General features: G+C 46.5%; 1 protein-coding gene across 2 annotated transcripts in view; it reads left to right on the top strand.

Annotated features, from left to right (window-relative positions):
• The window catches only part of dntt (deoxynucleotidyltransferase, terminal), an 85,198-nt gene that overhangs the window by 40,319 nt on the left and 28,807 nt on the right, over positions 1–16,072 (top strand). Inside the window, exons 9-10 of one of the 2 annotated variants that reach the window (XM_076285987.1) lie at positions 6,657–6,908; positions 9,846–9,926. In XM_076285987.1, the coding sequence (XP_076142102.1) occupies positions 6,657–6,908; positions 9,846–9,926 (333 nt within the window). Of the gene's footprint in view, positions 1–6,656; positions 6,909–9,842; positions 9,927–16,072 lie in introns of both variants that reach the window. The other variant, XM_076285986.1, reaches the window with a different exon arrangement.

Raw genomic sequence — 16,072 nt, 5'->3', positions numbered from 1 at the left:
AATACACCACTGAGTGCATAATGGAGGGCATCATTAGAGGGGAACACCTATGGAAACACTGTCAGTGATATCAGAATTTGTGCCGTGTATGGCAATGCAGATTGCTGGCATGTCAGACTGTCTTAAGGATAAAACACTGGAAAAAGCCTGAGTCTGGTCATCATCTTGAATTGTATCTGCTACTTTGGATAGAGCAGGCATGAATGAAGGGGGAAGATGAACCCCAAGCAGCCCTTTGCCCCCCCTCCCCATCTCATCCACTCTCTCTGGGAATAAAATGTGTTTCTTTTTTAAAATATTGATTGCTGGGGTCTTGAGGGTACTGTCTTATGGAGATGAAAGCAGATCAACAGCCAAGGCTCAAGTGCCTGGAATAATAATAAGTAACGGGTGGCAGAAGGATATGCTCCCATTCTATCAAATATCAAGGAGTTGGATGTGATCAGTGTGTTTATAAAGCTACTGTACTAACTGTTTGTGTTTTACTGTATGCTTGTGTGTTGCAAGTGTTTGTTTTTGTGTGCTGGTATACATTTATTTAAATTTGTGTATGTTATGTGTGTGTATGTGTTAGTGTGTGCATGTATGGATTAATTGCTGTGCATTTTTGTATGCTAAAGTGAACAGTTGGGTGTGTGTGTGTGTGTATGTGTGTGTGTGTGTGTGTGTGTGCATGTGTGTGCGTGTGTGTGTGCGGGTGTATGCGTATCTGTGTGCGTACGTATGTGGTGGAGCAAGGCGCTGTTCTTGCTCCTAATAGAAAAACACTTCCACTGTCATTATTCTTTAAATAGGTCAGAACATCAAACGTTTGTGATAAACAGGCTCACAGAGCCTTGAGTGCTTTTCTCAACTCTAAGAACAAAAGCGGGGGGGAAAAACATGCTTTGTTGACCCCTTCAGGAATGGCAGGGCTCTTCTCTCCTCAATAAGGATGTGTCAGCTCTAATAACTTCTAACACCTATATAAATGTAATGTGAACATAACAAAATGTCGGTTCAGCATTAAATACAGGAGCCACAGTCCATGATGTGCCTGCTGCTTTGTGTCAGTCATTCTATTTTTAGCAGCTAAATGCTTTTCTTATTTTCTGCTTGGCAGACGGTACGTCGGTCTAAAGGTCTTCCAGCTTTCTTTTCACTCTATCTGCAACTCTCCGCCTGTTCTTCTCTATCCGTCTTCCTGTCCTAACTCAGCTCAGGCTCCTTTGTGGGCCTGCTCTGGAGTTGAGGGAGCAAGATAGATGATTGAACGGTCAACTTCAAAGGTGCACTCTTACAGTGGGAAAAAATAGAAATGTAGTATTCTTGAGTACTGCCAGATTTGCACCCAAAAAGCAAAAGGTTTTTCATAGATTTTCCACAAATAAGAGTTTGTTGATGCAGGTTTCCTCAACACTGAAATTGGTTCCTCTGGACAGAGCACTGAGTTTAGCCCAAAGCAATTCTGTGGCGGAAGTTGAGATCGGTATTAAGGGGTACAAATTCAAGGGTGGAGAGCTGGGGATTGAGGAGGTGGAGAAGAGAAAATGACTCAAGTTTTCAGGTTGAAAGATGGAAAGAGTCATACTCGACAGACAACCAAGGCTAAGGACAGAAGTTTTGAGAGCACCAAGGTTTTCAGGTACAGTCACCAGATGTGTGGAGAAAGGGGTACAAAGTAGAGCAGTCTTCCGCACCTTGTGTGTCTGTACACCTACAGCATGTCCTGGTAAATGGCCTATTATATTGAACGGCTTTGTGGCAGGAAGCATCCCTGGGCAGGTGAGTATCCTCTAGAGAGCCGATCTAGCCCGCTGGCAGTGTATCGTGCCCTCGGGACCTCTGCAGCATGTTCACAATCCACTGCAAGCTAATAAAAAAAGAGCTGGTGTCGGGGGGAGGCCCACTGTCCACAGATGGTGGTGATGCTACTGATTCTTGATGAGTAAGAGAGGGAGTCATTAACATATTATGTTTTAACAGGTCACTGTATTATTCTAAAAGGCGAAGGAAAAAGTGCAGCATAGGACATATTTTTTAAAAAGTATTTCCCCTGCTGGATCATTTTGCATAGCAGTTTCTGGTTAATAGTGGGCAGATACCTTGGGAATGCAAACGAAAAAGAGAAAGACTGGTTGAGGGGGCTGTGGGGTTACTGTTTGCCACCAGCCCCCACCCAAGAGGTCGATAAGTGCAGGGAAAAATAATGAGTAGGAGGCATTTGATGAAATGCTTGGGCCCGATTCTAAACTGCTAGTGCCTCACTTTCACTCGTTCTCACTCTTTCTTTTTATTCTCCCTCCCTCCTCCGTTACTCTCGCTCTCCCCGCAACTCGCTCTTCATCTCTAGCGCTGCTGTCATTGCAGTTTTAAAAATACACCCAGGACCCATTATCCCCTCCTCCCTCGTTTTTTCCCCGGCTCCACATCTACCGGTGCCGCTGATTAGCACATCCGCTAGCGCTAACTAGCGCATTAACTAGCGTGGCTAGAAAACATCCGCATCTGCGACTCAGCCCGGTGCGCGCGCCGCCAAAAGTGCAGGTGTGGTTGCTGGAGGGTGCTATGAAAACACACCAGCTGTGCAGCCACCAGGCTCGGGTCCCAGGAGGCAATAGCAGACACGTGCGTGTGAAGCCCTTGATTAAGTGCAGGTAGCGGAGGTCGCCACTAAAGCGAGTAACCTTGTCATCCACCATTTCACCCCCACCCTTTCCACCACTCTCCACGGGAAGTGTGCTGGAGGAGAGTGTAAAGTTGTGTACGTGTGTGTGTGTGTGTGTGTGTGGGTGGGGGTGATGGTGCAGTGACATCAAGCCTTAATATCACCCACAACTTTCTTCATCTCACTCCACCTGCTTTTCCCCCACCCCCTGTCTTTTTGGAGGGCCTGCGGGATGGTAAAAATACATCCATCTGAAAATGTCCTTGTAAAAATGGGCTTCATCATTTTACCACCCCACCCCCCTTCTCCCCAGCGGTTATGAAAGCATAACTTGGGTGCAGAGACAAGGTCAGCCAGCAGCTTACACGCGAGACAGATGAGATGCAGCTCGGGCTTGCCAGTGGCATGATTCACGACACAGACGTCCTGAGACTCGATGGCAGATTAGAGGATGGGGCTACGACTGCTGTCTGAGGAAATGGTGGGTGGTCATTTGATTTGATAAAACAGCGACTCTATAAACCACAGCACTGGGATGGGGTTATGATGGCATCAGAAAAGCTGTAGGGCAAGTTACATGAACAATGAGTTGTGTGTGTGTGCATGTGTGTGGAATCCTGTGTGTTTCTTTGTTAGTTTGTGTCATAGACTGTTTATATGAGAGCAGTATGGATGTATTTGTATTGAGGTGATGAATATTATTTTGTTTGGTTATTCTTACTCTACGATCAGATTTCAGTTCATTAACATCAAATGGAAATGGAAAGGTGGTAGAAAGACCATTTCTTTCAGTAAGCATAGAATAGCTTGTGACCTACAAGAGCACGCCCATAAATAAACTCTCTTTCTCTCTCTCCCTCACTCACTCACTCACACACACACACACACACACACACACACACACACACATACACACACACATATATACACAGACAGAAAGAGACAGACAGACAGACACACACACACACACACACACACACACACACACCCTATAACGATCTCACATGCTGTGGTAATTTCAGCAATCAGTCTCACCAGTTGGCTCAAAGCTGCGAATCAGAGTCAAACACGCTTCAAACGTGTTCTGCTAACACGCGTTAATCTGGGGGACTTGAAGGCAGAGCTTGATGTTGGCGTGCGCGAGTCATGGAGAGGGTGACATTAGATCAGAGCGTCTCGTGTCGCGCACTCCCAATTGCGGCCGCTTCCCGATGTCCTCCGGGGGTCGAGCCACACTAGTGTGTCAGCTGTTTGCCGGACAACTTGAAAAGATTGGCTGGAGATGGAAAAAATGAATTTGAAATTGCTGACCTTTCAGTTAGCATTTGCAAAGCTCTTTCTTTTTTTCTTTCTTGCTTTCTCTTTCTTTTTTCATTCTTTATTTCCCTCTTTGTGGTAATTTGTTTTTGTATCTTGCTTTGTATGTCAATGTTTGCATATATCACAAATTGTGTGTCCTTTATGTCTGTTTGAATTTGCATGTATGTGAGGTCAAATGACTGGAAAAGTCAACCAACATTACAAAAAACATCATTTGGTATTATTGAGCTCACTACAATTAATGCACTGTACTCACCACTACATAGGAAAAAAGAAAGAATAGAAGAATAACTGTACACTTATAATCTACAAAGCTATTTGTTTATGAATTGACATATTCTTTAGTTGTAAAGTTTTTGTTCCTCTTCTTAAGACTTTTTACCCACAGTTTACTGCAGTCTGTTTCAAAGATATTCTGTTGGATGAAATGGGTATGCTAATTAAGAAGATTCATTATTTCTATCCATCCCTTCCTTTCACCTCCATACCTCACCCATGTCCATCCACAAATGGACAGTACATGACTTTGAGCTTGTCATTGGTTCAAGGCTAAGCCTGCCAGAAATGTTTCAGGGAAAATTCACTGTAGTCTTACAAGGGCTATCCAGTGAGCTAGATTCAGATACTCTGGAACTCAGGAACAGCAAACCTGAAAACTTACATACTGTAGCTTTAAATAAAGATTTTGCATTTAAACTTCATTCATTATCTAGATGTCAGACAGCGGAGTAGACTATCGAGATTGATAAGATCATTACTCATCCGTAATGGCGTGTTAGAGCAGGAGGATTGAAGGTTTACCACTAAGCCATTCCCATGCACTGCAGATCGGCGGCGACTGCCCCTGGTGCTGCTGCAGTGGGCCCGTGTGACTGATGACTCTTGTCGTGCGCTGATGGGGAGGCGAAATGTTCCTTGTAATTGCACGCGAGAAGCGCACCTCTGCCCGATCCCGCTGAGACAGAGGCCGGGGGAATTCCATCAGAGGCGATGTGAATATCGGCGCTTACGGGAGTTAATTACAACGTGGGGTCGTGGCATGAGAGTTAGTTGAAGTGTGTGTGTGTGTGTGTGTGTATGTGTGTGTGTGTGTGTGTGTGTGTGTGTTTGGAGGGGATATGAGGAGGAGGTAGGTGGTTAAGAATCAACGTAAACAAGCTAAGAGTTCCTACTCAGGTAGTTCAGATATGCAATTCAATATTAGTTATGTACAGCAGAGGATGACATAAAGCTGCGCTGGGGCCAATATTTGGGAGAATATATGTATGTGTCCTTGTACAGCAGGGGCAAGTCCTCGAGTACAGGATCAGGGACTCCAAACACATGTGGCTGCCAAGAGAATATTCATTATATGTGGCCATTGGCAGACTGCTAAGCCCAAGAGAAAGGGGGGATATATCTTCCTTTAAAGCCAACAACATTAATCTATATTCACCAGAATGGATTCCTAAACGGTTAATGGGCTGGGCTGTAAATGCGAGAGACTGTTGATTTCAGTCCCCATTCGGTATATAAGATCTTTCCATAGCCGCAGGGATGATAAAGGATTATTACTCACAGGAAACTCTTCTATCATGTCCCCCTTGTTATAGACTTTGTTTTTGTACTACTTTTACAGTTATTTGTTTTTTTGTGTGACTTGTTTTTGTTATTACTGTCATGGTTACTGCTTTGGCAACACAAATATACGCTGCAATGCATCGTAAGAGAGCAGAGGGAGGCAGGAGGAGAGCAAGCAAGTGTAAAAGAGAACAGATGAGAAAGAAGCTGTGGAGCTGAGGAAGGTTTTAAGTGATTTGTTGACTCAGACGGTATGCTCGACAATTGCACATAGTGGTCATTAGGCTGGCGAAAGGGGTGAGAGCCATCAGTCTGTCTGCAATTACCCTCTTTTAGGTTGGCTGTAGCAGATTTAAGGCCTGTGAAAGGGAGGGACATGGTGGATCAACAATTATTGCCCGTTTAGAATTAAACTGACAATTTGTAATGTTAATCGCCTTAGCTCTCTCTCTCTCTCCCCCAGATCAGGCCTGAGGAATAATCAGGCCGGGACCAGCCCAGAGGAAATCAATTTGGAGCCTCTTCTCTGTTCCCTGGACGCCACTGACTGACCGACTGTCTCCTTTCTTTGTCTCTCTCAGCATCTCTCTCAGCATCGACTGCTCGCTTGCTGGCTCAACTCACACACTCCTATATACAGTACACACACTCACAAACATGATATTTTGCTCTTTGTGCATTTGTGCTCTTCACTTTACTGAAATTGGTGGTGGTGCTATTGACAAGCGTGAGCATACACCCACCCACACACACATACACACACCCAAACACTCACACACACCCACACACACACACGCACACACACACACACACCATGTATTCATTATCACTGTATCTGCTCCATTGCCTGCCCAGCCTTATGTTCTGTACTCTAATATAAAAAGATAATCCCATTGTGTAATGGTAATCACACAATAAAGCATCAGGCAGACAGTGGATACCTTCCCCAGCTGCACTGTAAGAGTGGAACTGTGGAATGTCTGGAATGCCACAGAGAACTCCTTGGTGTTCCACGCTTAGACTTGTCTGCGCCCAGACATTCTTGTGTAATCGTCTGTGCAAAAGGGCACGCATTAAATGATGCAGTGAACCTTACAGCCTTGCACTCCTTCTGCCTGTGTTTTGTCAGGGCATTCTGCTGTACACGGAGTACCAGGAATCCACCTTTGACGCCAACCGGATGCCCTGCCGGAGGTTCGAGGCCATGGACCATTACCCAAAATGCTTCTTGATCATCCAGCTGCATGCCGAGGCGGTCCAGGACGGCGCTCTGTCATGTGACCAGGATGACCGCAGGGGTTGGAGGGCGGTGCGTCTGGATCTGGTGGCTCCGCCGGCTGACCGGTTTGCCTACACTCTTCTGGGCTGGAGTGGGTCCACGGTAAGAGGCCCATGGGAATGTGCGGCAAGGTTTTGGTTGTACCAAAAAAAAACAGGCACAGGCACAACTAAATGTAAAAAAGGATCTTAACAGAGGGTGTAGTGAGAACTGTTTTTCACCTTCAAATTGTAGATCAGGGGCTCAACGTCAGACCTAATCTCATTGAGATGGGGTCTGGGAACTACACGTTCATTTTCTCGTATTTGAAACATGGTTTACGAATGCCCAGAGCAGTTTATTAGGTGCTACGAATGTGTATCAAATGCGTCTGTACGTAGCTCATAACCGCTTCAGTTTGTCGTCATCGTCTTGCTGTCCCCCCTCCGTTCTGTGATTGGTTCCTTCTTTGAGCTGAAAGCGAAGTCCATGGAATTCAGGCTGCCTAGCAGCATGAATAAAATTGCGCGCGTAAGGCAGCATCGGAAAACCCAGGCTAAGTGAGAACTGTTTTTCACGTTCAAATTGGAGATCAGGGGCTCAAGTTCTGATACGAACCTTTGCTAATCATAGATCTTTTAGTAGTTCTGTAAATTTGAAAATGGATTATCACAATTGAACAAAGGCAGTTTAATGTGGTTCCTCTGTGAAGAATTCTGCATTGTGATTGGCCTGTCAATGTATCACACATAAGAACGAGGGGTGTAGTGGTAAAAAAAGAGGTGGGCACACTATAAATTCTGTGATCAGGCGGACCACGACATTGTCGCCGGTAAGGCAGACCACGGTATACTGATGTAAATCCTGACCACATCGCTATAGGCTACCATTTGATGGTAGCAAGGGTATCACTGGGTGTTCCCTCATAGGCCACACAATCACTATTCAATTCCTACGTTAATCTAAGTTCATTCTTAACTCCAGAAGGAATAAATATGGTTGAAGTCTATAAAGTTTATTAAATCGCAATAAAAAGAGAGTAAAAATGTCAGGATGTAGTCAGTATGTCAGAATGGCCTAATCACCATAAAAAGTAAGAAATATGAAATCTTACAGACAGACTACCTATAATGAAGCAATATATAACAATTTATTTAGCATGCATTAAGTGTGTAGGAGTCCAGTCTGAATGCTATAGCCTACCTACACCTTTAAGTTAATTGACCGAATACTGTACATGTCTCTGTGCCTGTCTCTGTGCCAGTAGCATTTCGAAAAGGGTAAAGGGTAGGGGGGACTCCCCCTCTATCATTTCATATGGTAGACTGTCTGAGTAAACTTGCCCAGTTATTTCTCTAAGGACTTTGTTATGTCTCAGATGTGAAGCCATGTAGCATCATCCACAATTAGTTGTGATGACTTTGTACCCAAGATTGTATTTTATTGGTGAGCTAATTATGAATAAATTAAACTTTATTTTAGGCTACACTGCAAGCGCGGTTTCCCGGGGTTAGTTGATGTCATTATGGCCTAACATTAACTAGCTGACTAGCAAAGGGAGCTTGCCACTAGCTTTCAGTGACTTAAATGGCAGAGAATGCATGCAACAACCAGTTATCTATCTATCTGACTTTACATGCTGAATTTTTTACTTACATAACATAGACTAATGGAAAAAGGTAGAGGTGATTTGAAACTTAAAGTAACCTAATAATGTCAACACTGTGCCTTGTTGACTCAGTGGCATGAATCTACCATGCACCAAATTAACCTCAAAAACATACTATGCAACCATGCGCAGCCACACTCACACACACCTGCACTAAATGGAATTGTACTTGTGCAAACAGAAATAGGCCACTGTCCACAGCTGCAGATGCATTTAGTTCTGAAATAGGGTTCTGAAACAGGATGTCCCTGCTCTGGCACTCTGCAGTCACACACACACACACACACACACACACACACACACACACACAGCAGGCTCCACTCTCCGGACACAGCAGCTGACAGGTGGAGTTAGATGCGGGCGTTTACAGATGCCCTGGCAGCTCACAGGTGCCACCGCGCCACTTATGCCCTCTGTAACCGCTTGGTAGCGGCCCCTGCATGCTTCTGTCTGTGATTATAACAGCCCCCCCACATGTCTCTACCCCCCCCCACACACACACACACACACACACACGCACCTCCCACCATCGGCCCTGCTCTTAGTCCTCCTGGGAGAGATATCCCACAATGCCTGGAAGGCTGGGACGCTGCTGACACGCAGTGACCCGAGGCTGGACACAGTAAATAACACAGGCTGATCTGCAGTGCCAGATAAGTAGAGGAGGAACGGCAAAATTGTAGTAAGGTTATACAGTATAAACGCAGACTGCCATTAACTGGAAAACATAGCATGGTGCACGTAGTGGAGCACACATGCTTAGACATGCACACACACACACACACACACACACACACACACACACACACACACACACACACACACACACACAGACACACACACACACACACACTTGAATTTCCTCTTGGGGATCAATAAAGTATCTATCTATCTATCTACACACACACATACACATACACACACACACACACACACACACACACACAAACACACACACACACACACGTAAGGACGCTTGTCTATACACAAATACACAAATAATTCACAAACACCTAAACATACCCACTCGCACACATACATACACACATGCATACACACTCACAAAAGTAAGGTGTCCACTGCAGGGAAGCTGAGTGAGAATAATGTCCTGATAGAACAGAGGCAGAACCACTGCAGGTTAATGGAATGAATTTTCCACTGAGATTAGTGTCAAACAGCGATGTAAACAAACCATCTCAGCAGAGCGCACCGAGACTCGACGCATGTTTAATAGCAGACATACTATATAATGGAGATTACAGATAAACAAGCACTCTGTAAGGGGCCAGGGACAGACGGGGGAGGGTTTGGTGGAGGAATTTGTTGCCGTGTTTGTCTTTGCAGTTGTCTGGCACTAAGTGTCCATGTTGACTCTTGTGGCTTTGCAGCAGTTTGAGCGGGACCTGAGACGATTTGCCCGGCTGGAGAGGGGGATGCTGCTGGACAACCACGCTCTGTATGACAAAAGCAAGGTCAGCATGCTGAACACGCACGCACGCACGCACGCACGCACACACACATACACACACACACACACACACACACATACACACACATACACACACGCACACACATGCACACACACACACGGTCACCCACTCACAAACTCATAGACAAGACTTTGCCTCATTCTCAGTTAGCTCATGCTGTCTAAAATAAATGGTACTCGTTCCCCGAAGTGCATCTGATCACCAAGAACAAATAAGTGTCTCTCTCCTCCCTCTAAATACTTAGCCTTACTTCCCTCCTATCTCTCCCTCTCTCTCTCTCTCACACACACACACACACACACACACACACACACACACATACAATCAACACCTCCTGCTGTTAGAGTAAATGTGTCTCCTGTGTCTCCTCTCGGTAAGTACAAATGAAAGCGAGCGATCATATTCTGAGCACAAACCAGAAAAAGCAGAACGGGCGGTCACATGCCCGAGAGAAAGGGATCGCTAAACGGGGCTGCTAAAGGGGTCGCTAAACGGGGCCTCTACCCCCCCCCCCCCCCCCCCCCCCCCCAAGTTGTGCTGCACTGGCGTGTGGGAGTGCTTCAGCTGTTAAACCAGTAGAGCTCACCTGTGACGAAAAAAGAGAAAATAAAAACACTTCTGTCTTTATCCCCCAGCAAATCTCTTATTCTCTCTTTGTCCCTCTGCGTCCTAGTTGCGAAGCCATTGCTGTGACCGCAGGAAACTGTGCCCTCATGAAATAAGTTTTGCATTGTGTCTTGCTCAGCCTCTTCAAATGTCCCCACTGCACCCCTGCAACCACCCCCCCCCCCCACACCTTTGTGAAGCGCGTGGTTATGAATTTGGGCGGTGCATTACCACAAAGCCTGTTTGTCCTTAAAGGTTATCTGTGGGATTAGGGCCGCTTGTGTTGGAGGAAGAAAGCAGGGCGAGAAAGTCTTGTCGGAAGAAATGCTCCAGCCACGTCACTCGAAAGCGTTTAATTCTGCGCGACGTCTCCGCTAAGTCAAAGTCGATGAGAGGGAGACTGGTGTTAATTACTACCCTCAGCACATGGATGGAGCTGCATCTTGATGGTGTTGGTGTTGTTGCTGCTGCTGCTGCTGTGGTATTCTGTGGAGGTACTTGAGGCACAGCGGGTTTTCTTGTGAAGGGCCTCCTAGTGCAGGCCACCTGGGGAGACTGCGTGTCCAGGCTTGTTGAGGAGGCTTTGACTCCCAGATTACCTAGTCTGATAAAGAAGTGGCTCGTTAGGGAGCGCACGTATACACACATGATTGCATGCATTCAATATCAACACACACACACACACACACACACACACACACACACACACACACAGACACACTCACATACTGTATACACACTCACACTCACACATAAAAAGCAATAAGAGAGGTTGGTGCTATGGCAGAAATTAATTGACAGCCCACCTCATTAAATTTTGAATGCAAATAGGCCACCCTGCCCCTATTCCCAGCTCAACGGGAGGCCAGATTTTGTTTTTTAGCTAAAAAACTTCCCTCCTTCCCACCTTCCCACGGTATCTAATCGAGTTTTGCTCCCGGCGGGATTGATGGGGGAAATGAGAAGTTAACCTGGCTTGTTCCGCTCACCTCACTTCTCTGTGGATTTACATGCGCCAGCCTCCGACAATTTCCCATAATACAACCATCCATCAGTGTCGCCCCATTCAGCCGCAGCCCACGTCAGGCCTGGGCTTGCCGTGTTGACAGCCAATCAAAGCTGACACCTTGGGAGAGATTTTTTTTCCTTTTTCTCCCTCCCAATGAGCCAGCAAGTTTCTTAATGTGCCCCTTCCACATCCAGAACATGGTTCCCTCACTGTGTGGGCTGTGTACAACTAAAGTTAGTCATTTGTAACGTGGCAGAAAAGTTTGTCTGACAAGACAGTTGGAGTGGAGTGGAGTGGATGCGCTATACTCTTCTATTGGATTTCTGATGTAGCTTTCTGCTATCGCAGAGATTATGGTTGGGGAACATTTTTCATGGAGGAGAGATGTGTGTTGTTGGTTTCCCAGTGTGCATTTGCATTTGTGGCTGGACCAGACGGCCAGGTGCATCAATTTAGAGATCCAAAAGATCTCTGTTGACGGACACGTTGCTGATCCAATGAGTTTACCGCCGCTGTTGAGAGCTCAACTCACCCCCCCCCCCCCCGCCTTATTTGCATGCTGTTCCTTTGAGGTCAGATTGCAGCGCATGACGTGCGGGTGTGGTGCATCACCATGGCGACAGGCGAGTGACACCCTGTCACCCGTGCCCAGCAGAGAGTAGGAGGTCACTATGCAGCGAGAGCGGAGGGTGTGAGTTTTCTGTCAGTTTTTCTCTCTTTCTCTCGACATCTATTTATGCATCTCTGCCTTTATTCCTCCTGTGACTGTGATGTTTATTCAGAGGTGAGCGAACTGAGACAGATCTCATGCAGATAAAAACATGTCAACACCCTCTGAGAAGTGATACCACTGCACTTTGTGTGTTCAAGCATGTGGTTTCTTCTGTGTGTTTTGGAGTGTGTGTGTGTGTGTGTGTGTGTGTGTGTGTGTGTGTGTGTGTGTGTGTTTGTGTATTTGTATATGAATGTGTGTATGTGAGAAAAAGAGATCAAGCATCCAAGACAAACACACTATTTAGTTATGAAAGAAACTTTCTGTCAGACTTCCACCCTTGCTTCTCATTCTCCCAGTCCCATTGACACACTTCCCTTCCTGTCTCTCTCTCTCCATCTACCTTCATCTCTCTATTTTTCTCTCTCTCACTCTCTCTCTCGGTTTCTCTCTCTCCCTCTCTCTCCTTCCCCTTGCCGGTTTCTCTCTCTCCCTTGTCTCTGGCTTGACTCAAGGTTGGTCCCTGAATCCCTCCAGGGGGAAGAGGAGTCTTTGGGCTGAGCAGGGCCTTCTCTGTGTCTCCACTGCTTCATTACTGCCCTAATTAAGCTAATGAAGATCAATTAACTGTCCTCATTGGTGGGTTTGCCCCTGCTCTCCACACATCGTTTGCTTTTTCTTTTATAGCTCTCTCGCCCAAAGGCGTGGAGGAGTGGTCCCAACATCTGATGTTCGTTACAGCAAAAGGCTTAATTAATTGGCCGAACGTATGGCCGTGCCCGTTACCGATAATGACTCTTTTATCTTTGCTGCGCTCGCATTAAGTGAGCGCTGTCATCTCGACGAACACAAAAAGAGGAGAAGAACAAACGAGAGGCTCCGGAGCGCCACGTCCTACAAATGAACGTGCGGGGGATGCCGGGAGAGGAAGGCAAATGCATCGTTTGGCAGAGTTAGCTCATAACTGTGCGACCAGGCAAGGTCAATGGAGGCGTCCTTAATCTCGTGTCATTGCTCAAACAGCACGCTCCAACACGCCCCCCCCACCCTCTTTCCTCCCTTCGAAGTCATCCACCTTGAGCCATTAAAAGGTTTGGTGTGTGTGTATGTGTGTGTGTGTGTGTGTGTGTGTGTGTGTTTAGGTGGGTGTAAAGTGAGGTTGGGGGGGGGGGTGTGAGCAGACGGAGAGACAATCTCTATTATGGTAGCATGTTGGAGTGCACGGTGACTGTCGCCCTGACAGAGAACCTAACAGCTTTAGCTAGGTGGTAATTACCACCAAACACCACACAGTGACACACTCTTAATATTTTCTGAAGGAAATGGCTCTGAACACACACACGCGCACACACACACACACACACACACACACACACACACACACACACACACACACATACACACACACAAAGACATTGCCTATACACGCTCACTCTTTGACCTACACACCCACATACTCACCTGTGTTTCACACACACCTCCCCTCCCTCTGCTGTTCCTTCTCCCTGCCTGTTTGTGAAGGCTTGTGGTGGCTGTGAGGGTTTGATTTTTGGGGGTTTGGGGCCTCCTCTCCACCCCTCTCCAGCGTGGTGTGCTGTGGGTGCTGGTGGTGGTGAGTGTGTCCTCTGCTGTAGGCCTGAAGGTGGGGGATAATTAATACGTGGCGTGGGCTTTGATGAATGAGGACGGGTGGAGGGCTTCATCAGCGCTGGACAGCCTGTCTCTCCCCTCCCTCTGAAATGGGGCCCGGGCGGGAGGGCTCTGTGACCTGGCCCGTGCCTCGGAAATATGTTTGGAGGTCATTGGGGAAGTTTTTGACGTGTGTGTGAGAGAGAGAGAGAGAGAGAGAGAGAGAGAAACCATAAGAAAGTGATATCATGCAGAACATGTTCTTTATAACATCTGACTATATGTGAGCTCATTTTTGTCCTCAGTTTTGAATTAATGAGTATTTTATGTGAATAGTGTGTGTTAAAGTATATTTATGAAGTGTGTGTTTGTGTATTAATGATGTGTGTGTTTGTGTGTGTGCATGTGTGCGTGCGGCGTGTGTGTGTGTGTGTGTGTGTGTATGTGTGCATGTGCGTGCGTGCGTGCATGCGTACGTGCGTGCGTGCGTGCGTGCACCGTGTGTGTGTGTGTGTGTATGTGCGCTTCTGTGTGTGTGCATGTACCTGCCTGTGTGTGTGTGTGTGTGTGTGTGTGTGTGTATGTTGGAGCTGTTCCTGCAGGGTAATTACTCAAAGCTGGGCGAGAGGGTGATTAATAACCTGGCGCTGTGCAGATTCGCAGGCCGGATGTCCTGACTGTGCCTCTGTCATGCTGTCTCTGTGGTGATGGCAGGATATTAATACTTCTCCCCCTCACTCCTGTTTTACTCCACCAGAGATGGCTGACGAGCTCAAGCATGGCTGCAACATGAGCTAACCAGTTGCTTAAAGGGACACCAGGCAACGTTTTCGTGTTAATTACTCATCTTCGTAAGTCGGTATATGGTTAAATGACTCGTTACAGGGCGAATAAAGACTCTCTCGCCCGCCCATACTGCCTGTAGGAAGAATATCCCGCTTGCAAGTTCAGTGTATCGTACCCGCCGACCGAAGCAGGATCAGTTTACATCCTGCATCCACAGCACAGAGGCAGGCTAACAAAACGCTAGCGATTGTTGCAAACGTGTGTATAATGGCAGAGCCGGCGAAAAAGCAGCGAAAACCCTTGACGGAAGATGCAAAGAAAAGGAAAAGAGATTCAGACCAAGCGAGGGGGAGTTTCTTAGAGAAAAAGCATCAGGCTTGCCTGGTGTCCCTTTAATGTTCTCATATAAGATGATAGATGAAATGGATATTTTTAATCTTTGTACATATTTCAAACAGAGCTTCTTCAGCTGTGTGACGACTTACGTATCTATGTGTTTAAGATTGTGTCCCTTTTTTCCTTCTTTTATCCAGTTGTTAATTTACTGTCAACCCAAATTTACTGACGGACATTTACTTACTGACATTTGTCCTGTAAAATGGAGTTGAGTGACTAACCCGTCTTGCTACAGTGTGATAGTGACTGTGGTGCCTGGGCACACTGTGTTAAAAATGGAGCCATTCTGTGTCAGTGTGAGGAAGTGGATTCTGGTACATGATGGCGCAGAAGTGCACAAACACGTCTAATCTTCCCGTCCTGCTGAGAGCGTCTGTATTTCTCGCTGCTGAGGGGGAGAAGTGTGTGTGTGTGTGTGTGTGTGTGAAAGAGAGAGAGAGAGAGAGAGAGAGAGAAAGAGAGAGATGGAAAAAGAAGAGGCGGAGGGGGTTGGAGCGGAAGGAGAAGAAGACTAGCTGAGAAGAAGTCTGTTTTATTTGTGTTTGTGGCTTTGCAGCTGAAGTGAAATGAAGTGTCTTCAGCTTCTGGTACACACTTATATACACACACACACACACACATACACACACACACACACCAACACACATACACACACACACACACATATCTATAAGTACCTATGCCTACATGCGTGCAACCTGTGCACATCAGATCTTTATTTACACCTCCTGTCTCTGACATACAAAGGCTCACACCTACCACAGTGTGCACACACACTGGAACTGCACCGCCTCAAACAGGACAACACATACCGCCATGACTACAGCCATGTAGTCATATACTGGCACACTCATCATGCATAACTCACATACTCCCCCCCCACACACTGTGTACACACACACACACACACACACACACACACACACACACACACACCCTTCACGCATAGTCCTCTCGAGGAAAGGCAGATGAGTGGACAATAACAGGGCA

Source organism: Alosa pseudoharengus, unplaced genomic scaffold (assembly GCF_046254945.1).
Source record: "Alosa pseudoharengus isolate Yale_2024_CS ecotype anadromous, Long Island Sound unplaced genomic scaffold, YU_APseudo_1.1 YU_APseudo_1.1_scf_15, whole genome shotgun sequence".
Lineage (NCBI taxonomy): Eukaryota > Metazoa > Chordata > Actinopteri > Clupeiformes > Clupeidae > Alosa > Alosa pseudoharengus.
This window is presented reverse-complemented; position numbering and strand designations above follow the sequence as displayed.